This window comes from Eriocheir sinensis, chromosome 3 (genome assembly GCF_024679095.1).
Source record: "Eriocheir sinensis breed Jianghai 21 chromosome 3, ASM2467909v1, whole genome shotgun sequence".
Taxonomy (NCBI): domain Eukaryota; kingdom Metazoa; phylum Arthropoda; class Malacostraca; order Decapoda; family Varunidae; genus Eriocheir; species Eriocheir sinensis.
In genome coordinates, this window is record NC_066511.1 from 12,702,171 (window position 1) to 12,728,404 (window position 26,234).

Genomic DNA, 26,234 nt, shown 5'->3' on the forward strand with positions numbered 1-26,234 from the left:
TATGTCGTGCTGGCCTTGCGGAGATTCCGTGACCCTGACTCACCTGCACGTCCGTCACCCGCTCGAGAACTCTGTACACCTCGTCAAAATGTCTTGGTTTGGAGGGAATTCCGACAAGAAGATGCAAGGTGAGTGGCGAGGCCCGGAGCAGTGCCTTCCGCCGTGTGTAATGACCGTCCGAGGCACCGTAAGAACTACCTGGACACACTTGGCCCCACTGAACCCAAGAAAGAGAAAAACAAAACGAACCTAAAATGCTTAAAAGTGCACCCTGATCAGAATCTGGTCATTCAGTCATGCATTTGCCTGTGAAGCCCTCACAGGACGACACCAGGGCTCATGTGAGCGACTAGATCGCCGTGGCCCAAAACAACAACAACAACAACAACAGGTCTGTGTACACTTGAGGACTTGGAAGGCAGTGTTGGGGCTTAGGGTGTCACTGCCCAGCAGATCCTCTAGAGTTGGCCTGTAAATGTGGAGTCTGGTTAGGGATGCTTTTTGGCTGGTGCAGAGGGGGTGGAATCTTGGGCAGTGAAGCATGAAGTGTTCTGGTGTGTCAGGCAGTGTGGGGCCTGGACCATGTTCAGCCTGTGCAGGTGGACGTTGAAGCGTGTGTGTCCAATCCTTAGGCGGGTGATGGCTGTGTCCAGGGGACGACCGGGGGAGTGACTCCGCTAATGCTGGGTGGAGGACTGCCTATATTGTCCTAAGTTGGTTTTGTCTCAGGCTAGCTGTCAGTTTGGTGCCCCAGTGTCTGTTGGAAGACTGTCTTAGGTGTGTTAGTAGTTCACTGTGGTCTGGAGGTCTGTCTGTTGGCTGGGGATGGGAGTATGCCAGGTTGGCCGCTCAGTCCACTACAGTGTTGGACATGATGCCAATGTGCAAGTTTACTCACTGAAGGTGTATCTGTCTGCCCCCTTCCTTTACCCATTTCTTCTCTCTTCTTCCTCCACATTCATTTTTTTCTTAACCTTTCCTCCTTTCTTCTTCCTCTCCTTTCTCTTTCCTTCCTATTGCCAACCATTTTTCCTCCTCCTCTTAATCTCAATGCTTCTCTTCCTTTCATTCCTTCTACTTCCTCCTCTCCCTTCTTTAAAAATAAATAAATAAAGATAAATAAAGTTCCATGTAGTGAAAAGTAAACATTCAAAGTCAGAAAAAGTACAACTTTCTGAGACAGTGGATGTCTCAGCTCAGTATTCCTTGCACTGTAAAAGAATGTATACACACCAATGAAAAGACACGTCAGGCTCAGGCAGTCCTTGCAATACTTCCCATAGTTTTGAGTGGCTCCATACATTCCTGTGTGATGGCCAGGAAAGTCTGATAATGGCATGCTATTAACCCCTTAGCGACGACTTTGATGCTGGCGTCATTTAATTTTTTCTGACGTGGGCGACGAGCATGACACCAGCTCCGGAAAACAAGAAGCTCTCAGGAAATTGAATGGCGTGCGTAACAATGTATGTGTCGATCCTAAGTGACTAACTGGCACCTCTTTGTCCCTTAGATGACTCCGTGCTAAAAATAGTCTACAGTTCCTGCCTATGCATCATGGCGTCTGTAGAGTGATTATTTTCCTCAACTGATCTGTTTTGGCGGTCTGCCTTTTGTTTCTGCTCATTGTGTGCATACTGAGCGTAATCTTGACACCTCGATTGATTTGTTCTTGATGAACCAGTATCTTGTTCACAGTAGTGTTCAGAGGAGTGGGAAGCGGAAGTTGGATTTTTGGGGGAATCATGGAATTCCAGCCAAACGGTCAGTCCAACTCATAATCTGATTTCACAGTTGAATTATACAGATAATGTTCTACAACTTTTATTCAATGAAATTAATTCTAGAATGAAAAACTACAAAATTTTTTTTTTCGAGTTTCACTGCAAAATTTGCTCTGTAGGCAGTAATTTTCCCAGTAAAAGATTATAAAGTATATTTTTCAGACTCCATCATGATAAAATGAGCAACTTTTCTTCAATAAATTTTCCTGTATGTTGCACCAGTAAAAACTTGGAATTTTTGGGAATCATGCAATTCCAGCCAAATGGTTAGACCAAATCATAATCTGATTTCACAGTTGAGTTTTATGGATGATTTTCTACAACTTTTATTCAAGGAGATTATTTCCAGTATGTAAAACTAAAAAAAAATATTTTTTCGAGTTTCACCACAACTTTGGCCCTCTGTAGGCAGCAAATTTACTGGTCAAAGATTAAACTATATTTTTCAAACTCCATTGCGATAAAATGAGCAACGTTTCCTTAATAAAAATTTCCTGTACGTTACCCTGGGGTCAGTAAAAAGTTGGAATATTTCGGGAATCATGGAATCCCGGCAAAACGGTCAAATAATAATCTAATTTCACAGTTGAGTTATACGGATTATTTTCTACAACTTTTATTCAATAAGATTCATTCCAGAATAAAAAATATTAAAAATATTTACCAAAATTATTGAGTTTCATCACAACTTTGGCTCTCTATAGCCGGTAAATTTTAAGGTCAAAGATTATAAACTTTATTTTTCAGACTCCACTGTGATAAAATGAGCAACTTTTCTTCAATATTTTTTTCTGTATGTCGCACCAGTAAAAAGTTGGAATTTCTCGGGAATCATGGAATTCCAGCCAAACGTGACAACCTAGAAAGAAACGGATTTCACAGCAGGGTGCGTCAGAAAATTTTCTGTAAAACACCTTTTATGACTTTTTCTCAGTGTATTTTTCGATGACTTGCGTCATGGGAGATCACCCAAAAAAAACTTTTGGGTCGCTGAAGGGTTAAGGTGCACATTCAGGAACTGAGGGATTTGTTTTACATAGGCATGATGATAACCCCCTTCAAACTCCAGAATTACACCCAATTCAAGATGACAGAGCCAATCACCACTGAACCATAACACTTGTCCATTACACTGTGCCCTGGCCCCCTCCCTGTTACAATACACTGTGCACTGGCCCCCTTGTGTGTTCCATTACACTGTGCCCTGGCCCTCCCTGTGTGTTCCATTACTCTGCATTGTAATCATTGTGCATTGGTACCCCCTGTGTTCCATTACACCATGCACCAGCCTGTTCCTGTGGTGCCGAGACAAAGCCTGATGGGCAAGCCTCCCATAACTCGCTCAGCGAGTGAGGTACCTCTTTGGCCGACTGGTTAAGGAGTGACTTTCCTGTCCCGCTGGTCGTGGGGTCAATCCCCGGCGCTGGCAAAACCTTTCCTTGTCTGGATTAATTTCTTGTGTGTCTCGTTACATGCAGAGGTTGTGTGGGAGTGTAGTAAAAGAGGAAATTCAAGGTGTTATATTCCATTATATACACTGCACCACCCCCACATTTCACCCATTTCATATGAAATATCTTTTCATAATTATTAGTTCTAGTCTCAGAGCCTTGCACACCCTTGCTGTAGGACTCATTTTACATCAATGTAATTTCTGTGGAATAAATAAAATACAAATCAAGATTGTGTGTAGGTATTAATAAGTGGTTCTGCAAATTACTGTATATATATTCATACCCAAATGAAAATCATTGTATTTTATATGCTAATATTCAAATTTTATTTTTGCCTTCAGATTGTTTGTTCCAGTTGAAATTCTGTGAGAAGCAGATGGAAAGACTCTCAAAGAAAGCTGAGAAAGACCAAAAGGTAATGCTAATAAAGAAAGAATAAATGACAAATAAATCTAGTAACTTATCAACAATAGGGAAGTTAGTGACATCCATCAGTTTAACATGGACAAGACCAATAAACCCTAAAGAATAGCAGAAGCAGGGAAACAACCAAGAGAAGACTTGACATTGGCAGTCTGGCAGACATCAGTTGTTTGGTGTAAAAGATGCAAATGACACAGTAACAAATAATATAGAGTAGATAGTCAGTTGGGGGAAAGAGATGATGGAGAAAATTATTTAATTTAAGTATACTTAGGGACAATTTTCTATACCTATGAGACCATGAAGGTAGAGGCAAAGGACTGAGCAGTTATTAATTAAAAAGGAATGTTAAATTAGTAAGGAATATTGAAGGGACTGGAAAAATAAAAATAAGGAAAAGTCAGAGGTACAAGGACTATGCAAAATTGAGTCAAGGGCTGGAATTCAAGGCAAGGGGATAGGTCGTCCAAGAGCATACCCCTCGCACTGGGCTCCAGCTCTGGTTTCCTAAGCCCACTTCAAAAACTTTAGTAGAAATGGTATCGGGGGGATAGGGTCTTCAGAGTTTCTTAGATTTTATATTGAGGTGTTCAGTAATTTCTTGCAGTATATATAATTCTTAACACACTTTTTCATCACAGATTCAAGAAGGCAAGATCAAGAAGGCTCTCCAGCAAGGAAATGTGGAAGGAGCAAAAATCTATGCTGAAAATTCAATAAGAAAAAAGAATGAGTCTTTGTCCTACTTGCGTATGGCATCTAAAGTGGACGCTGTGCAGTCAAGGTACGAAACATATAGTGTAATGTTTCATAGTTTAGATGTACTTTTCAACTATACTCTGTTTACATTTACTTTGAAAACAGACCTCGTGCTCATCCCCCTTAACCCTTTGCACCTCATGACACTATATGTATGTTCTGGGTTAGTGACAGAATAGCCCAGGATGGAGTTTGTATGTCCTAGGTAGAATATCCAAGAAAAACAAACTTGTTCATAGAAAAATCCCATACTAGCAGTTTGAAAGTGGTGTGTGTGATAGCCTGGGATATAGCTTGCATGCCCTAGCTGTGCTGTGGTGTTAAGGGGCTAATTAAATATCATTAGCCAATCCAGAAGCAAGCCATGCCCCCTCCAATTCAGGCTGCATGTGAATGGTGTAGACTGGAAAACATTAAATGACCTTAGCAGATGTTGTTCTGGTGTGGATTGGGGCTATTGCATAAGGAAAAAATCAGCATTATGGTGGATGCATTAACAATATACCGTTACTAAATATGTCTGTGCATCCTGCCTGTAACTCTATTAATATTTATGAAGTGGAGTCATTGACCAGAATTTTTCTTCTATCTCTAAATAGCCCTGAAATACTATTAATGATACATTTGCAACACAGCAGTTGAAATTATAATGTTTATGCATAATAAGTATTGTTAATGTATTTCTTTTTTATTTATTCTTTTTTTTAGAATTCAATCCACAATGGCCATGAAGGGCATCACAAAAAATATGGGTTCTGTGGTGAAGGCTCTTGATCAGGCCCTCAACTCCATGGATCTACAGAAAGTGTCTTCAATCATGGACAAATTTGAATCACAGTTTGAAGATCTTGATGTGAGAACTTCAGTAAGTAATACAGTAACTTTCATATTCTTTCACATGACTCATTATATTATGGTTTTGTTTAATATACTTCAGCAGGTATGTATGTATAGCCAGTTCTTAGTTATATATGAAATAATGATAAGGAAAGCCGGGGATGAAAGTTGAGGAATTAACCTCTGAGTAATTTAAGATAAGGCATGATAAGAATAGGTTGGTGCAAGAGCGATAAGAATACAAGTTAAGGGTCATGCAACGAAAAGTATGTCTGATGGCATGAATATGTTATGACATATGGGTTGAATGAGTGCCAAGCCACCCCCTTAAGGCATGTGCTCTGAGCAGCAGCAATCAGAATGAACAGATTGGAAAAAGGTTTGACATTTCTTTTTTATTCTCCCAAAACCAGGTACTGGAAGACAGCATGGGAGCTGCCACAACCCTCTCCACTCCAAAAGAATCAGTGGATGCTCTCATTCAGCAAGTTGCAGATGAGGCTGGCTTGGAGGTGATGGATCAAGTGAATGCACAGGCCATCCCCAGCACCACACTCACCACTGGAGAGCGCACCACAGACCAGGAGGACCAACTTAATAGACGCCTCGCTGCACTCAGAAATTAGAGTCCCTCTTATAATATAGGTATGTTCAAATTAAATGGTTAAAATATTTTCTCATCAAGGAGTTTAACCATAAGATTCACTGTCATAGTGGCTGTACCTTCTTAGCTTAGCATTACTGTTTATATTCTTTAGATAGCTTGGGTTGGAAATATGTGTACCCCATGGCTGTTAACTCTATGTATTGCAATCCTTAGCTAGAAAGCTGAGGGCAATTGGTGGGACAGAAGCTCTGCCCATAGCCACAGGGAAATAGTTTCAAGAATGTAAGAAATAAAAACACAGTTAGCACAAAGTGCATTACTCCTCATTCTGGTCTTGCCACAATTACAGATATACTTTCTTACTGCAGAAGATGGTTATAGTGCACAAATACTGCCATTAGAATGTTTAAAAAGATTATGTTTCAGAATCTGAAAAATGATGGACAGTATTGTAAAAGCCAGTAGAGACAGTCTTTGGGTCCTGTTAATGGCTGCTCAGATCATTCAAGTGGCACATCCCTTTCCAAGATCTCTCACCCATTGGCCATTTGGTTGGTCATCTTAACAAGTAATACCCACTTCCAAATCTTCACCCGTGTAAGTGGCCATCATGGATCAGCCCAGTCCTTCCCTTTCATGTTTGATGTATATTTTTGTTTATCAATTTATATATAAATAATATAAAGTAAAATCTTTATATGATAAATATATTTATAATAATTACAGTAAACTGTTTTATATTCAGCAAATTTTCATATTGTTCCTTTGGGCACCTATCATTACGGGTGAAGAAGTTTTCAAAGCTCAGGCCTTGGCCATCTGTAAAAGCTGATGGCCTTGCATGTTGTTTCTTAAAACATTAGTGAGGCACTTTACCAATAACTTGAAGAAAATAAAGGATTCTTAAGTCTAAGTTAGACAGGACAAGTTTTATTACTTAAAGAAACTAATGTTTGTTGGCTATGATTTTTTAAGTATACTATACACAGTCACGTATGAAAAGAATTCATAGTTTTAAAGTTTTGATATATTAATGATGGTTGTACTTTATTGCGGTAGAAAGGATGCACGTTTCCTAAATCTTTGATCCTGGCCAGACGATTTTGTTTGTATCGATGTATTTCACATACCTTGGTAGCGTAGTTCAAAACAACAGCAAGTCTCGCGAGGAAGTCTTACAGCGGATTGGATTGGCCCACAGTGTTAAGGACTTGTTCAGCACGAGTATATGGCATTGTCAATACCTATGTAGGACAAAGATTCGGATCTTCAAGTCCCTTGTGCTCCTTGTCTTACCCTATGGGTGTGAGACATGGACACTTAATAGGGACTTGGAGATGCAGAAAGTTTGGTGATAAATGTCTACACAGAACCATGGAATACCTGTGAAATGACTTTGTGTCAAACCAGCGACTACTCTGAGATTGATTTGACCTATATTACCTGCATAGTCCATCAACACCAACTCTGGCTGTAAGGGCATGTGGCATGTTACCCAGAAGCTGACCCTGCTCATTGGATTATCAACCCCCATTGATTGATTTTGATGAATTGACTCAGTTGGCCTCCTCCTCCCAGAGGTAAAATTAGACTAGTTTTTGTGTGTTCATATTTTTAATGAAGCTTTGAAACCTCTCTTACAGTATTTTTTTATTGATATAAAAGTTGTCATCATTATTTAATTGAAACACACTTTTACTACTCCCTTCTGAATAATCAGTGCCATTTGAAATGTCATTTCAAAAGTGGGGGCAATAAAACAATCTTTTCAATTACAGTAACATGAAAGATAAAACAGACATTGCTATGCTCTGTAACACACCAATGAGTGGTCGGTTTCACTTGTATGTTGCTATGGGTCCCCAATGTAAAGGTGACAATGGCATGCAATCAGTATATTCACATCACAATAACACTGACTTTTCTTAGCTTCACTCATCTTTCTCCACCTCTCGTACTCCCCCAAGCATAATGCATAATACACATTGTTAGGTGTGTGTGTGTGTGTGTGTGTGTGTGTGTGTGTGTGTGTGTGTGTGTGTGTGTGTGTGTGTGTGTGTGTGTGTGTGTTATTTCTTTTCATGTTAAGCTGCAGTAGTGGGTAGTGCTGTGAGTGAATCTATACCACAAACTCAAATTACCAGGAAACAAAAGTGAACCTGCAGCAGAGCAGAGGATGTACCTTCCAAGGTGTAGATTTTTCTAGAAAAATCTCTAAAATTATACCCATGTTACTACCTGAAATAAAACTGTTTCCCAAAATATGCCACTGATGACAATATACATAATCCCATATACACCATCTTGTTAAGACTGGAAACTCATAATAAGGCTAAAAGCAACAGGGGCTGGCTTGTGGTTGTGTTACTAAACCAACCACACAAAAATTGTAGGATGGTTTAACTTGTGGAGTGCAAGTCACAGCTTGGGCTGTGCTTAGTTCAAATGTCTCAAATGTTGCCACCACAATAGGCATAAAATAACCCTTAACACTGTGTAAGGGAAACCCTCCTTATCCTGCCATGCCCCCACCCTCAGTACACCAATAGGCAATATGGGCAACAGAAATTAATTGCCACCGTCTGACAACCCCCTCCCTTTCCTACAATTGTGATGTCTAAAATTATGTTGTAGGTAAAAACATTATTGAAGGAAATGCCAGTAACCCTTAAGCTCATTCAAATTGTAGAAGTGATAGTGAACACAAAATACCAAGTGGAAAGTAGGGAAAAGTAAAATGTGCAGAGAGGAGAGAGCAAAGGGGTGAGGCCTCCCCCACCCCTGCCACTGCTGCTTCCCAGTCCCCACCACTACCAGTGTAATACAATACTGTATTGATGAAAAACAAAAACAGCCAAAAATTTAAATCTATATAATAAATAGATATCACATTAATGTAGATATACCTAAGTTAAAAACATGTATAACAGCAAAACCGCCTTATACCACGTCCCCCGTCCCTTCCCCACAGCCCGTTACCTGCCAACTGCTGTGCCTCACTGCCTTCTCCCACCCACATACACAACCTTATGAATAAGGCTACTCAAAGATGGAGATGGTTTTCTTTCCACCAGATGATACCCTAAAGTTTATATTAAAAATATTAAAAAAAAATATCTTCATATAATTTTTTGGCAGTCTCCTCTGGTCAAGGGTTCTGTTGGCCAAATTTTCTTTACTGACAGTTTGCTGATTTCAGTATATGCTATGTAAATTTATAAAGTGATGACTGTGGCAAGATTTCATGACTGGACAAAAAACATAGGACTCGAAACCCTTGAGTGAGGGTAATATTAACTGAGTGCAGTACATGCAGAGCCCCAGTTCCATGGCAGTCCTGCTGACAACTGACTCTTTAGCTCTCATCTGTTTAACTTAAATACTAAGGTAATGAAATTCGGGTAAAATAAGTATGAAGTGAAGAAATTTTGGCCATGTCTGAGGTGGTGGAGTATGTTTGTAAAATGCTCCAGTGAAAAAATATCTACCAATACTTAAAATTTATATGTCTTTGCTGCCCTGAGGGACATAGTCTAGGCTCGTTCTGTTGTCCACTGATTATTTGATCAATGACAGCACTTTCTTTTTTGCTCAGCCCTTGGTATATCCCAGTCCTGAAGTTTACAAGTCACAAAATTATGATTATGATCAAAATTATGATTGATAGCATGCTTGGTTAGTTTACTGCACTTACCTTTACTGTTCACTAGTTTACTTAAATTCATATACAAAATGCAGCTTTAGGCCAAGTCTTTATATATCAGATTCTTCACATTGTTGAGTAGAGATAAAAGAATGTTGAGAAACCATGTTTCCTCTATTGATGTTTTAATACAATGCAGTTTTACCTTCATGTGTTTCTGAGAAACTTATATAATCCCTGTATTGTTCACTGAAATGGTGTACTTGATTTTTTTTGTTAATACCCTTACTAGTGAATGCTAAAAGTATCATCAAGGTAACCATGTAAAAATATTACATATATATTTTTTACTTGAGTGGATTCTGTAAAGCTCATCTTGCTATTTTTAACATACACTGTATATTTGTACTTTACATAAAACACCAGCATGTGATTGCTGTTACTTAAGGTACTATCAGGTATGGCTGGTGAGGAACAAGTTTCTTTTTATCACAACACTGCCAGATCCATTGAGCTTTGACAAACTGAAGTGCTGGGTTATCATTTAAAGCCTGTAAAGAAAAGAAAATGTCCCAATGTATTTTGTTTTACATTATTTACATACTTGTATTTTAATTAAAATATGTATAGCAATATATATTATACTGATCTTTTGATTATATTTTACATTTAATCACAGAAAAAGTATTGTAAGAAGATTAATGAAACTAGTAGTGAAAGATCTTCATTGCTTTTTTCATATTCATGAAGCATCTTCTAAAAAATCATTAAGAAATTTTTAAGGTGCTACAAAAGTGTTGATAAAACTAAAATAATCAGAATGATTAAATACTTTCATTGCGAAGGTTATGGAAAGGGCAAGTTGGTTGTGCGTGGAAAAAGCCAAAAAGATCAAAGTCGAAACAAGCCGAGTTATTTTGCTCAGTTGTTCATAATATGAAGGATGTCTGTGTGATGGCTCATTAGGGGCAACATGCAACAGTGTTGATGGACGGTGCAGTAATGCTTCCTAATAATAATGATTATGATGGACGAGAGGAAGAGATGAAAGGAAAAATTGGGGACAAGGATTGTTACACCCTTTATTCACATAACTGCACCAATGAAACCATGTAAGCCAATAAATGAGCCCCAATTCAGCAGCCTGGAGAATCTGCTCAGGTAAATTTATTTGGAATATATCTCTTTGGATGGGAGGCAAATGATCTACTTATAATTATGCTAATGAATATGGATTATTTAGTAAATTGAGGAGTTCAATTTAAAATGGTATATGATACCTCTTTATTGAAGTAAAAGGCAAATGAATTCTTTAATAGATTTTATTATCCAAACTACTTTACTGTTTGTATATTCATTTTTCTATTATATATATATATATATATATATATATATATATATATATATATATATATATATATATATATATATATATATATATATATATATATATATATATATATATATATATATATATACAATAACAATTTACTTACCTCTTCAAACTGTTCATCCCATTTGCTCTCACTGATGACAAACTGAACTTTCTCACTCATATAATCTTCAATTTTTCTGGAAAAAAAAAAAATTGTGTAATATCATGGGTGTTTTCAGAGAATGCTTATTTAAAGTATATATAAGCATTTAAAGTAATAAAAATATAAAAATACAAATTACATTACAAAATTAATAAACATATTAGCAAGCACCATCATAAACAATCTAAGGAAAGAACATGACCAAATTCCCTAATTAGTCCTCTGCCTCATCAGCTCTCCTCCTCTTACTACTGAGTCTTCTTACCCTTGAATTCTGCCACAATAATGCCTCTTACTATCACATCAATATTTTCATGCTAACACCACACTTACACTACTCACAGCCAGGACAACAGAAAACTTAATTGGAGGCAAAGGTTATATAAAATACATTCAATTTAAATTTAGAGCAAAGTCCTTGACTATGGGAAGCAAAGCGTCAGTCTCAAAGAAACATTTTAGAACTCTTACGATAGAATTCTTACCCATTGAAAGCAGTTATATAGCGGTATAAGAGAGTCCTTTTCTCCTCTGCCATGTTACCATACAAGAAGAAATACTTGTTCTGGAAATAATCCTGAAGTACTGGTAATGGCAGGAAAGAAGTGTCTGGAAGCTCCTGGAAGGCAGAAAACATATAAATGACTTCTTTCTGCTGTTCCTGTCCTCAGCATTTTCCTCTCTCATTCCAACCACTTGCATGTTCCCCCTTCATCATGTCCATAAACCTACTCTTTGGCCCTCCTCTTTTCTGCTTGCCTGACAGCTCCATCTCCAGCATCTCTCCTCTCATTTGCCCAAACCATCTGAGTCTTACTTCCCTCACTTTGAACCTGGGCTGTCCCTATAATATACTAAATCCTGAAGTAAGTAAAGGTAAAGTTGGGGGCAGAAAATACTTCCACTATCATCTCTGCAGGAAGAGGACAATAGTTGTGTAAAAATTTACACTTATGCTTACCTCATCTATATCTGTGTCATCTTCATAGACTTCATCATCACTATTGTCTTTCACACCATTAGATGTCAAAGAATTGCTGATGTTCTCTGGATGAGAATCTCTTCCAGATTCTCTGGTGCCTTTGGTTCTGTCACTGTTTTCATAATTTTTTCTAGGGTTTGCTTCACTGCCTTTTGCAGTATTTTGTTGCCTATTAAGGACCCTGTCAGAGGAAAAAAAAATTATATATATATATATATATATATATATATATATATATATATATATATATATATATATATATATATATATATATATCAGTAAGATCTAACATTAGCTGTAAACTCTTGTAGTGATAAGAAAAGGAAAGAAAAAACAGTGCCTTTACAAAGCATGCAATAAATATGTATTCATGCAAAGCATGCATTCATGTATTCACTACTGTTGGTCTGTTATATATATATATATATATATATATATATATATATATATATATATATATATATATATATATATCTATATATATATATATATATATATATATCATGGTTGGAAAAATCATTATTTAAAAAAAAATTTGATTTAAATCTGTTTTTTTTATTTAAATTGATTTTTTATATGATTTTTTTTTGCATTAATCCTTGTTTGTTTCCACTGATTATTTGTTTCAGTCTTAAGAGGCCATTTTCTTGTATTAAACTTAGCCAATGTTAAATGAAACCATAGTTTAATATACATTACCCAAAATGAGTTTTTCACATTAAAATCATAAGTAGCAGTAAAAATCATGTTGCCAACTTGTCTATTTATATGTTGTCAAATTTGGATCATATTAATAAGAAATTAGACTTAATCGTGTTACTTTGCATTAAAAAAATAATTGAGCTCATTAAACTTCATAATTACATTTATTGTTATTATCAAGAAAAAGACCTTACTTTTTTATGCTTTTGAATATATTTCTTGTAAGAGATGGCAATGATTCACTGGTGCCTGACTTGCTACAGGACCAGTACAGGATCAGTACAGGACAAGTGGACTTGATACTTTTCCTGTACAACTGGTGACATGTGCTTCTCTCTCTCTCTCTCTCTCTCTCTCTCTCTCTCTCTCTCTCTCTCTCTCTCTCTCTCTCTCTCTCTCTCTCTCTCTCTCTCTCTCTCTCTCTCTCTCTCTCTCTCTCTCTCTCTCTCTCTCTCTCTCTCTCTCTCTCTCTCTCTCTCTCTCTCTCTCTCTCTCTCTCTCTCTCTCTCTCTCTCTCTCTCTCTCTCTCTCTCTCTCTCTCTCTCTCTCTCTCTCTCTCTCTCTCTCTCTCTCTCTCTCTCTCTCTCTCTCTCTCTCTCTCTCTCTCTCTCTCTCTCTCTCTCTCTCTCTCTCTCTCTCTCTCTCTCTCTCTCTCTCTCTCTCTCTCTCTCTCTCTCTCTCTCTCTCTCTCTCTCTCTCTCTCTCTCTCTCTCTCTCTCTCTCTCTCTCTCTCTCTCTCTCTCTCTCTCTCTCTCTCTCTCTCTCTCTCTCTCTCTCTCTCTCTCTCTCTCTCTCTCTCTCTCTCTCTCTCTCTCTCTCTCTCTCTCTCTCTCTCTCTCTCTCTCTCTCTCTCTCTCTCTCTCTCTCTCTCTATCTATCTATCTATATATCTATCTATCTATATATATATATATATATATATATATATATATATATATATATATATATATATATATATATATACAGGTAACTCGATTTACATGAGTTTGGTTTACGTGTTTTTGAAATACCACGGGGTCCAAAATCCAAATAAATGTTTAATTTACACGTTTTTTTCACTTATACGCGATATTTTATGGAGTGGCCACCAGATGTCTCATGCAACTGGACTCACACAGCGCCGTGGCCACACAGCTGAGCTCAGTTCTTCCCGCGCACCACTTGAACAACAATACAGTACCCACGCTGCCATGCTACTGAACAACAGGGGTAGGCAGCTACCGGTACCAGTACCGGTACTAACGGTACCATCTATACCAATGCTGTCCAAACTTTTTCGCCTATTGTACCCTTTATTACCTTCTCCTACTGTTACGTACCCCCCATGGCTGATGAAACTCAATTATATTATGTTATATTTATATTATATTATATTATATTATATTATATTTAGGTACACGTATATTACGCGTCCTTCATAAAGGTGCCCGTCCCTCCCTCTCTCTTTTCCTTCATAGAACATGGGAAGTTTCTTTAGTGTGTGTGTGTGTGTGTGTGTGTGTGTGTGTGTGTGTGTGTGTTCATCGTCTTTCCACGTACCCCTTTGATCAATACTGCGTACCCCCAGGGGTACGCGGACCCCAGTTTGGACAACACTGAATACGATACGGTATCGGTACCAATACTAGCCAGTCGTTCATGGTGTCCCTCATTTCTTCCTCACACGAGTGAAGCTGAGACTGAGTGCCTGAGTGGATATCTCGGTGATATGGATATTCTCTCTCTCTCTCTCTCTCTCTCTCTCTCTCTCTCTCTCTCTCTCTCTCTCTCTCTCTCTCTCTCTCTCTCTCTCTCTTCACTGAATGAAGTGAATATTTATTTTTCAATAGAAACCTACCTCTTGTTTGATTTACATTGTTTTTGATTTATGCAACCTCTTCAAGGACACAATACTCGCATAAACCCGTATTGCAAGGGTTAATTTGGGACTGAAGAGAAACACATTATTAAATACAGATCGTGACACCCAAAAAGTTGCAAAAATTGACCAAGGGCTACCATTGACAAAAAAAATGTGGGAGTAATGAGCAAGTCACTGATTATAAAGGTAAAGGCAAAATTAGGGCACGCGCTAAAGCTTTGCGTGGCCTCGGTTCTCATCTCTGTCACACTGGTCCTGGAGCCCGTGGCGGGAAATGACCCATCACCCATAGACATAGGGCCAGTGTGACATCCAAGTTACCATAATTTACCCTGCCCAGGTTTCCCTAGTTACTCATTTACTGACCAGCATTGTAAGGCACTAATGTATATAATATCATGTACATATAAATGTAGGAATGTAAGTGTCGGTACACAAGCTCTGTATCGCACCACCGAATGTTTTCTGAAAGGTTGCTGTTTATAGCCTTGGGAGAGAGTGGCGTGATATCTGGAATGTGCCTTTGTGGACACCGGCTGATTTGAGGTCATCATGAAGGCACATTTCAGAAAACATCCGGTGGCATGATGCAGAGCTTGTGTTTCGGTGGCATGATGCAGAGCTTGTGTTTCGACACTTACATTCCTACATTCATATGAACAGTACACGATGTTATATACATTAGTGCCTTACAGCACGATAGGAAAGATGAATGGTTGGGTGAGCTGCGCACCGACTGCCCAGGTCAGGATCTGAACCCCAGCCTGTAGATCTGGAGCTAGGCGAGTTAACCATGAAAGTCAAATCTATGAATGTGGAAGGCCTACTGTAATCTAAATTGGAGTTAGGCAAGCTTCCAGCTCATGGGTAAAGTGGTATACAGGGAGTTAACCACAGTTCATCAAATTTTACATTAGGGAAACCTGCAGATATCAAGTCTACTATATACAAATAAACAAATGTAAGGGCTATATGACTTATCTGACAATGAAAATCACAATCAATGAAAATACTCACCTCTGGATTTCATCATCAGTGTCTTCATTGTCACTGAAACGATCTTCATTATCTGAGGAGGAAAGGTTTTGATTTAATACTCATCATCATCATTCATCATTTCATCGACGCCTGCTCCTAGGAGCTCCCATCAGGGGATGGCCACGGCAGAAGAGCTTCCAACTTTCTCTATCCAGACACTCCCTCCTTGCCTGCTCAAAGTTTCTCAAAGATCTTTCCCCCCTCTCCCTAACGTACTCTTGCACCCTATTCCTCCATTTCATTGGAGGTCGTCCTCTAGCATTCCCTCCCTCTATCTCACTCACATACACCCTTCTGGTCATCTTACTCTCCTCCATTCGCTCCATGTGGCCAAACCACTTTAAAGTCTGCCGCTTCACTTCTTCCACCACTCCACACTTCTTCCCTTCACCCCTGTGACACATTCCAAAACGCTCGTACACACTTTCATTACTCATTCCATCCATTCTACTTACACCACAAGCACTCCTCAAATAACTCATTTCCACTGCCTGCACTCTAGACCTCTGACTTTCATTCCAGACCCATGTTTCACTTGCATATGTGAGGGTTGGTACTATTATTGTATTTCTCAAATCCCTCTTTACCTCCATGCTCACACTTCTGCCATTCATGATTCGTCCCAAAGACCCTACCACCCTTCTTCCTTGCAATGCCCTTTCTCTTATATCTCCTTCCATACCACCATGCTTACACATAACTGATCCAAGGTATTTTAAACTCATTGACCTCCTCCATTTCTTCACCATTCAAAATTATTTTGCATTCTTTTTCACATTCAGTTCCCACTCTATATGGGCATACAAAAGCTACAACCTCGCTTCTACTTCGCTCACAAACCATCACTTTACTTTTGTTGACATTTACTTTCAGCTTTCTCCTATTACAGACACTATCAAAACACTGACCAAATTTTGTAGGTCACTTTCATTTTCTGCAATGAGCACTGTGCCATCAGCAAACAGTATCGAATTCAGTACCCACTTCCTTCCCTCATTGAACAGTCTTACTCCAACTTCTCCAACTTTGCCCTTAATTTCTCTAATAACACCATCCATATAAATATTGAATAACCATGGTGACATGACGCACCCTTGTCTTAAGCCCACTTTTATCTCAAAATATTCACTTTTCTCCAGTAATTTTGACACATGCAGATGCATCCTCACAGAAAGACTTTATTGCACTAAGCAGTTTTCCTCCCACACCATAAATCTTTAAAACATCCCACAATGCAATCCAATCAACTCTGTCATAAGCTTTTTCCAAAAGCTATAAATGGAAAGTACACTCCTAAAATTCAAAAGTATAATTTAGCTCAATTTTAATGATGGCATTACATACTGAATACATATGATTTATTGAAAAGTAGGTAATTTTACCATTATGTGATGGAAATGGATGAGTGAATTGGCCACTAAGTAAGCTGAGCTATCCTTGTTGTGAAAGGTTCTCAGAAATCAACTTAAAATGTACAGATGTGCAATCAGAGGCCACATCCACCTTCATATTTGTAGAGAGGTCAGCTACAGAACTCTGCAAGACATTGGATTCTTAGTTGTCATGGCCAAATACTACAAAAACAGTAAAATGACTCCATATAGTTACCAGAGTTATCTGAAGGCTCCGTAGGAGTGGCTGCTGTGGGAGCAGGTTTTGACACTTTTGGCATAATTTCTTCTGCCCAGATTTCTTCCTCACTCTCTGAACCACCTTTCTGTTTTTCAAGTCCATACCTAGTAGTAATTGTGTCATGTTAAATTCATCAACTCATTTGTAATAAAGAGTAGAAAGATCATAAATAAATGAAGGAAAGGAAAAGTAATGATTTAATAAAAAGCACACTGCAACATCAGACTACAGTGGTCCACTAAGCTTTCAACTTAATTGGTTTCACATACTGCAAAAAACAAGAATCCATGAAAATTAGGGAATTGATGCTAAAGGAAGAAGGGCAATTGGATACAGGCTCCTTCAACTTGTCCAATATCCCTGTACTTTGCTCCCTGATCCATTTGATGAGCAGTTTTAATCTTATTTCACTGGTGCACTTTGTTATTCAATTTTCCCTAACGTACTCTCTACCAACATGAGTGCTAATTACCTTCTCCATGGATATCTGATTTTACTCTTATAACAATCCATGATCCATTTGCCGGTGACAATCTTCCCCTTACCCTTGACTTGCCGATACTTTGGTGTGTTGCTGAAGGCACATCTGTAGAAACAAAAAGAGAGAAATTATATCTAGTTTCAGCAAGACGTCTGTTATTTCAATTAAAACTGCAACATGTTTTAGAACAAGAGCCTACAAAAAAACGCCTGCACCATGATCAGATAATGTGGCAAAACTAATGCCACAATTGGATTTCATACAATCCTTTAGCTATGCCACTGAATATGACAACAATTTCTTAACAGTGAAACATGCAACTCAAGCCATAAATCTTCAACAGTTATGAATACTGGTGTTGAAAATACTACAAAATATGTTACTCTAATCTATTTCACAATGCTATATCAACCAATAAAAATGGTTACATTGTAGAACTGTACTTTGGGAAGAAACAAGACACAACTGAAGGCTTACATTAGGTGAGTGCAGGAAGGACTCCAATCAGATTTATACTGAGCCCCCATCTCTACCAGCTTGTCTCGGAGGGTGGAACGATCAGGGTTCTGGTAACCACTCATCACAAACACAACATTATCCATCAAGGAGGTGAATGGCTTAGACTTCCTCTTCCTGGTTGTCTCTTGGGTGTCAGTTCTGGAGGTTGAAGGTTTATCAGCCTTTTCTCGATTCTTTATTTTGTCAGGCTTCTTAACTCTTTCTTCCCTACCTCCATTTTCTTTTGATTTGTTTTTTTCTTCAGTTTTCTCAGGCTTTGAGTTAGGTTTGCTGTGAGTCTCATTCTTTCTATCTTTGCTCTGATGTGCTGTGGGGGTACCTGGTGGAGGGCCCTTGGCCACCAGTGATCTTACTGACTCTGAAATAATTTAATTATATTCAAATAAACTTAACCACAGATATGGAAGCTCTAGTTCTATCTGTACAAAAATTACACACCATGAGTCATCTGTTTATGGAGCAAGTACTGACTACAAATGGAGACTTTTCTTACACATACATGCACAAAGTTAACACATGAGGTGCCTAAAATGGATGTAACTCCTTCAGTGTAGATATTTAAGGTTTGGGACTGGAACTTCTCTCAAATACTTTAGCCAGAAAAAATTGTCAAAACGGTCACAAGTATATTTCTGTACCTAATGCTGTCTCTATGGGAAACGAGATCAAAATGATGATGATGATGATGATGAGACGTATACATGCAACTGCTTAAGGGGGTATCCTCGATTCAAATCATGGTTTGGGCTCAAATTTGTCATTGTTAGGTTTTCATGGTTTCAAGTAGTCCCGGGCTCGGAGAGTTCAGTGCCGCGCCAGCCGTACGAGAACTTTAAATTTTAAAGGTCTCAGCGCTGTTAAATCCCACCCCCACGAGGCAGCTGAGTGCGTACTGTTGCCATATGAGTGGTCATATATTTATTGTTTATACGTTATTTAGACCATTGAAGTATGTTTTTTATTACATACTGCAGTATGACAGTTTGGGTGGAGCGAGAGGCTGCTGCTGCCATGCGGGACTGACTCGGCGTGAGTGGCGCGCAGTCACGGATCGACTCAGTCACTTCTACACCACAGAATAGATAAAATGTCTAGCTACTATGGAATTACCATTAGAAGGTACCTAAATGACAAAAAAGAAAATCCTTCAGTATCAGAATTGAGAGATAATATTCTCTCTACAGTTTTCCATCTGACAAGCACAGATGAAATTCCAAAACATAGCAGATGTCCAGAAGGGGTGGATTCTTGGTGTTTTTATAAGAAAGCCTTGGCTGAGAAGAGACCACCACCCTCTCATAAAAATATGAAAATAAAACTTGACCTTTCAGTGAGTGAACTGAAACTTGTGCTTGGTGTATATATAGACTTGACACAACCTACTCTTCTCTCACGATGTTTAAAAGGGAGAACGCAAAACAAAAATGAATCCTTCCATAGCAAACTGTGGAAAAGATGCTTGAAAACCAAGTTTCATGGTGCTCAAACAACTATGTTTGCTTTCCACATGGCCGTCTTGGAACATAACAAAGGATACATTGAAAGTTCCTTGCTCCATGAAATCTTTGGAGGGATATCAGAATCTGGAACCGAGGTCAAACTAGAAAAGAAAAGACTCCAAAAGTCAATGGAAATATCCCTTCCAAGGAGGAAAAGATCTAAGATAAGCAAGGATGAAAAAGTGGAGGGATATGGTGGAGGAAAATTTTAATGAACCGTAGAGTGACCACCAAAGACATCAACATTTACCATATATTTTTTTCGTTTCCAAACAAAACAATGACTGCTTTATGTTCCTTATAAAATTCTGGAAAAAATGTTATATGTGCAAAAAAACTGTAGGATTAATATTTCTATGTGAAATTTACATGTAAAATCTTTAAACGCGATTTTCTCAAAATGTTGTTTTTTAGTGAGTTACTGATATCTGATTGGAAATATCTCATCACCACTTACATCAATTCTTATTTTCTTTTCAGTTCTCAGTTAGTGGGACATAAAAGAATAATTTAATCTTATAAAATGAAGTTTTTTGTTGATCTTCTATAAAGTACATGCGTTTGAAAATAAAGTTTCTTTAAAAATGTGATATTTTTACTTATTTATTCATACTTTTGAAAATAAACAAATTACGGAAAATAAAATAAGATGAAAAGTTTCCATATACATCATACTTTCAGAAAATGCCAAGTAAAATGTTCTGCAAGTATTTAGAAGAGAGATATTAAAACTTAAAAAAACCCAAAAATTTTAACAAAAATATTTATAAAAAAAAAAAATTAATCAGATATCTATGAAACTTATGGCAAACCCATTTCTTTTCATGCTCTTCAATACTAGAAAACGGGAAGTTTCTAATGGCAATAATAAAAAAGTTTTTCTGAATCGAGGATCCCCCCTTAAATTGTCATATCACTGGAAGACAAGTTACCTGTGAATGGTTTCTTACTGATAGGGCTGGAACCTCTATCAGATGGTTGATCCTTTCTTTTAGCAACTCCTGCAGATGCAATGGCAGCAGCTGATTCTCTAGAAGCTGCTCTGATTGCTGCTGGTCCTAAAAAGTGGAATAAAAAAAATCAAGTCCCTTCACTGAATACTAGGGATGTACCGATACCAAAGTTTTGTCCGATACCAATACTGATACCGATACCCCAATACAGGAAATCCCCTATATACGAAAGGGTTAGGGACTGAAAAAACCTTTCGTTTATCGATTTTTCGTATATCGAAGCCATTTCCCCCATAGGATTGTTAATAAATAGGGGGGTTAGGGACCAGCGCCAGCAAAAAAAAAAAAAAAAAAAAAAGTTAAATATAACTATGCTTAAAAGCAATTTACTACTCACAATACAATGAAACGCAAGGCTCATAAATAATTAAAAACAATTACCATTTCCTGTTCCTTTACTGTTATAGAAATGCATTACATATGTTAGGACAATCCCCTCTAACTCGTCACTACAACTCATCACTTAACATTGCCAATGTTTACTTCCCAAGCTGTGAAAGGCCAGTTTCGACTCGTGCCCAAACACGTGCCAAACAGTACACCACCGACCACTCCAAGCCCCCCCCCCCTCCATCACCCTCACGTTTCCTCACGCTGGCTGGGATGTGTTTCGGATTCGAGTCGAAGCAAGGGGTTCACAAACTGGCAACGCTAAGTGATGAGCGTTGAAGTGGAGGGGACTGGACATGGACACTTGCTGCCTAATCACTGCTTGGTGGTGCTGCTGCTGATGGCTGTGGGGCTAAAGCTGGCTTGAAATAAGCTGTGATTCTCTGCTGAAGTGACTGGGCGCTTGGGAGCCATGATGGAGGCAGATAAAAAACACGAGTGAGCGAGTGTGCGTGAGGCTGTTGACGGCGCGCGGCGACCGATATAGACATCGGGTACGAAACAGTGGGCGCGGAAACTGTCGTACTTTTCGTATATGCGAAGCATGTCTTTCGTGAACCGAAAATTGTCCTATATTTTTCACTTTCGTATATCCGAATTTTCGTACATCGAGCTTTCGTATATCGGGGATTTCCTGTATTTGACCGATACCAATACCTGTGCACTGATTTTTTTTTATACAACAATTCCAGCAGCTAAAGGACAATATCAAATATTAAGAAAAAAAAGGCCCACTACTCGTTGTTCCACCATAGAAGGGAAGAAAAAAAAAGTAATCAGTGCTGGCCTGAAAAAAGGTGTCCATAGATTCGTAGCCAGGCATGCTGACCACTGCACCACGGAAGCTCATATTAACCCTATACGGCATGGCGAGGCAGCAGTACATGGTTAACCGAAGTGTTAACACCCACCCCCATGAGTTTCGACAAGGGGCGAGGGAGGAGGCGCCTCATCAGGTCTAGTTGACTCAGCTAGGTTAGCTTTACCTTAATATTATTGCCGTACATTTAGGCAGAAGACTGAAAAAATCCTCAGACCCTGGGAGCATGCCCTGTTGCGGGGCGACCATCTGACTGACTGAGGCAGGCAAATGAGGCGAGTGGAGGGGTTCCTCCAATACCGCGCCGAAGCTACTAAACCTGTATTGAACGCACCCACGGTACCGAAGGCTATACTGTATACAAAGTATTAAATACTTGTATTTAAAGTAATATAAATCTTATCATTTAACCCATAAACTGCACAATTAAGATTCGGGAACAGCTCCTGGGTGCGCAATAAATGGCAAAACAATAACCTGCTGGAAAACAATTTTTAGCATTACAACACCCAAGAGAGACATGTTGAGCACCAAATAGTGCAAAAAAAAAAATAATAATAATTCACCTAATGTAGCAATGCTGGCAGGATGAAGGTTGCGGATATGAGGCGACCTTGGAAGCGCTGGTAGTGACAGGGTAGATAGGACAGTGGCAGAGGGAAGCTGACACATAGCACAGTCACGTCTGAACATTCTCTTGCCACTAATTATTCATTCCAGTCACAACAAATAAAATATATCACATTAAACATCACTTTGTCAATTTTGATAATCAACCTCTTGTGCATCATTATCATGAGGCCAGTCATTAGTCACACTAGCAATATTCTTGTCAAAGTTTTATGAATGTCTGGCACAAAATCTGATCCATCAGACCAAACAAATGGAGTACGCGTTGTCTCGCGTCTCTGAGGCTCCTGTTCTCCCTCTGCCTCCCACACCAGCTGACACCCTTCCCTCACTCAGTTCATTAGCTGAGTTTTCTCTTATACCTCCACTGTCGTTTTCCTTATCTTTCTGCCACTCTGAATCATCGGACAGTGATGATGGTGTCAGTGAGTTACCAGGCTAGCTAGTAACTTTCCGCACTGTTGGAGAGGAAGCGTGTCTGTGAACTTGAGCGCCAGCAGCATGCTCACGCTTGCTACGCTTCCTCAGACCAGCTGAATCTGATGGTTGAATGCAATCTGAATCACTGTCTCTTTCAAATTTGTCTACTACAATCTTTCTCTTTACCAATACTTTCTTTTTACCCCCTCCCATGCCTCCCCCTCAGTCATGACCGCAGGAGCTATATGAGACTGGTTTGCATCAGTAGATGACATAATTCTACTCTCCATGGCTGCTAAAGAGCAACTAATATGACAATGGTGACTACATGGTGCGAAAGAGGGATGATGTTGCCACACGAGGTTCATTGGAATATACTTTGGCATCGTGGGAAATATAAATATTCACCTTGGAACATGTGTCATCTTAAGATGTCTGGCGCAGTCTAACTCATAGCATCTTGAGATGTCTGGTGCAGTTTACGGGTTAAAGTGATGAAAATTAAATCGCGGGAAATTTCAAACTATGTAGTATCATGATACTAGATAATTACACTTTTCTAATATTTTTTAAATAATTTAGAAAACCCAATTTCTGCTGAACAAAATTATTTGCAACGAGTGACATGCGACATACAAAACTCCTTCAAGTATCGGTAGTATCGGCAGAAAATCAGCCGATACCGATACCAATACCAATACTCTTAAAATGTGCCGATACCACCGATACTGATACATCAGTACATCCCTATTGAATACACTGCTTTAATATTTCCTGTACTAAATAAAAGTCAACATGTTTGAATGCAGATATTTGCACAAAGGAAAAAAATGCTGCATGGCTAAAATTTCAATCTATTCTCTTTTTAGGAACAAAAAGGCATCTTAATTCAAAATATATTTATTATTAATGAGTCATTTATTTCTTAACTAAAGTCCTACAATATTAAAATACTAAGCAAACTTTATTTATAGTTAACTGTGCATTGCGTGGATATTGGGAAGACAAAAGAACCAGATTGAGAGATGAACTTAGAGCATTTAAGAGAGCAGGATGGAGTACACTAACATCAGACAGAGAAGTGATGAAGATTGTGGAAAGCTTTAATTCTGCTGTGGACTAGTAATGGCTGATGACGATGACTTGAGCAACCTAAACCAGCTGAGGGGGCACCAGCCAATGTCATAGAAATTTCCACAACCCAGAATCATATTAACGTGTGCAAATTTTTTACACATATTCAGTAATTATTACGTATGTTCAAATTTGAGGATACAACAGAAAACTCATCACTCACCAGTCACGTTCACTAGAGTTTTCTCTTTCCTCTTGGCAAACAAAGAACCGACTGATATGGGATCAGAATCATCTGTCATCTTGAGCTTGAAGTTTCCAAGCTGGGTGACCTTAGGCGATGGCTCGTGTGTCTCCTGGTGAACAAAATTAATGTGTAGATATACTGAAGTAGTTTCCTGAGAATTTATAACATTGAGTTTCATTTTCTTCTTCAGCTAAATGGGAGAATTTGCCATAGCTGTAATACAATTCATTGTGGGCATCTATCATATTCAGAAGCAATAAGTGTTTCAAGAGGCTGGAGGAAAATCATAACAGTTCTATCATACAAATGAAAAGGAACTAAAGATGAATGCAGCAGTTACAGGAAAGTCTATTGAGCATGTCAGAGAATATATATATATATATATATATATATATATATATATATATATATATATATATATATATATATATATATATATATATATATATATATATATATATATATATATATATATATATATATATATATATATATATATATATATATATATATATATATATATATATATATATATATATATATATATATATATATATATATATATATATATATATATATATATATATATATATATATATATATATATATATATATATATATATATATATATATATATATATATATATATATATATATATATATATATATATATATATATGGAGAGTTCTGACAGAATTTGGTTGAAGTGATTAAAAGTGATGACAAAGATGAACAAAGTGGGATACATATGGAATGAAGCTAGATAGAGTCTATGGTTAATATCATAAAACAACAGAAGTATTTCAAAGTTTGGTCTCCTTTATCTACAAAAACTGGTAATAATCATTTCAGGCAAAATGAAACCATAGCTAATTACTTACAGAAAATCACTATACATACTTATAATATACAAAAGACTTCATAGCTTTACTCACACTCTCTAAAGATCTGGCAGTGATGAAGGACAGCCCGTACTGCATCTTAGGGTTGAATGGTTGAGTGCAGATCACCTTCAGTCTGTCCCACTTTTGTTCAGCAACATTTTTGTTCAGTTTGTCCAGCCCAAACATGCGCACCCGGTGAAGGTCTGTGCCATTCCTTGACTCTGTTGGGCTCATGAAAGCAGAAGAAACAAGCAACAGCTGAAACAGTGAAAATAGTTACATTCATGAATAAAGTGTGACAAACTTCAGTATAAGTCAGTCATCATCAATTAAAAGAATTCTTTCCCCACTACACAGAGCCACTCTGAAAGCAACACAACAAAATATTTATATATCTTTTGTGGTCTAATATGGAACAAATATTGCTTTTTAGGAATATATATATATATATATAGAGAGAGAGAGAGAGAGAGAGAGAGAGAGAGAGAGAGAGAGAGAGAGAGAGAGAGAGAGAGAGAGAGAGAGAGAGAGAGAGAGAGAGAGAGAGAGAGAGAGAGAGAGAGAGAGAGAGAGAGAGAGAGAGAGAGAGAGAGAGAGAGAGATATAGATAGATATAGATAGAGAGATAGATAGATAGATATAGAGATAGATAGAGATAGATAGATAGATATAAATATAGATATATATACACACACACACACACACACACACCCATATATATATATATATATATATATATATATATAGATAGATATATATATATATATATATATATATATATATATATATATATATATATATATATTACACTCTCGAGTTTTGCGCTCGCTTCATTCCAAAGGTATAACGCTAAACTCGAGGATCGTGAAACTCGAGGTATTGAAAACACTGAAAACACACTTATCTGTTCCGACCCATTTCTTTTCTTTTTTTTTTTTTTTTTTTTTTTTTACATGTGGGCTATGGCGCCAGTAGACTATCCATCTGGGCCTGATGG

At 37.9% G+C, this 26,234-nt stretch overlaps 2 protein-coding genes across 2 annotated transcripts in view; one reads left to right on the forward strand and one right to left on the reverse strand.

Moving 5' to 3' along the window:
• LOC127005217 (charged multivesicular body protein 1a-like) lies at positions 1-10,818 on the forward strand. The gene is made up of 6 exons (XM_050873941.1): positions 1-128; positions 3,580-3,653; positions 4,303-4,445; positions 5,129-5,285; positions 5,671-5,902; positions 6,291-10,818. The coding sequence occupies exons 1-5, from the start codon at positions 2-4 to the stop codon at positions 5,881-5,883; spliced, it is 714 nt and encodes a 237-aa protein (XP_050729898.1). The 5' UTR covers position 1; the 3' UTR covers positions 5,884-5,902; positions 6,291-10,818.
• The window catches only part of LOC127005189 (DNA repair protein XRCC1-like), a 23,640-nt gene continuing 5,263 nt past the window's right edge, over positions 7,858-26,234 (reverse strand). Inside the window, exons 4-14 of the mRNA XM_050873884.1 lie at positions 25,289-25,495; positions 24,330-24,462; positions 20,692-20,817; positions 18,219-18,618; positions 17,733-17,846; positions 17,237-17,364; positions 15,608-15,659; positions 12,007-12,208; positions 11,531-11,664; positions 11,004-11,079; positions 7,858-10,058 (exon numbers count right to left, since the gene is read on the reverse strand). Of these exons, the coding sequence (XP_050729841.1) occupies positions 9,951-10,058; positions 11,004-11,079; positions 11,531-11,664; positions 12,007-12,208; positions 15,608-15,659; positions 17,237-17,364; positions 17,733-17,846; positions 18,219-18,618; positions 20,692-20,817; positions 24,330-24,462; positions 25,289-25,495 (1,680 nt within the window). The 3' untranslated portion in view covers positions 7,858-9,950. The remainder of the gene's footprint in view (positions 10,059-11,003; positions 11,080-11,530; positions 11,665-12,006; positions 12,209-15,607; positions 15,660-17,236; positions 17,365-17,732; positions 17,847-18,218; positions 18,619-20,691; positions 20,818-24,329; positions 24,463-25,288; positions 25,496-26,234) is intronic.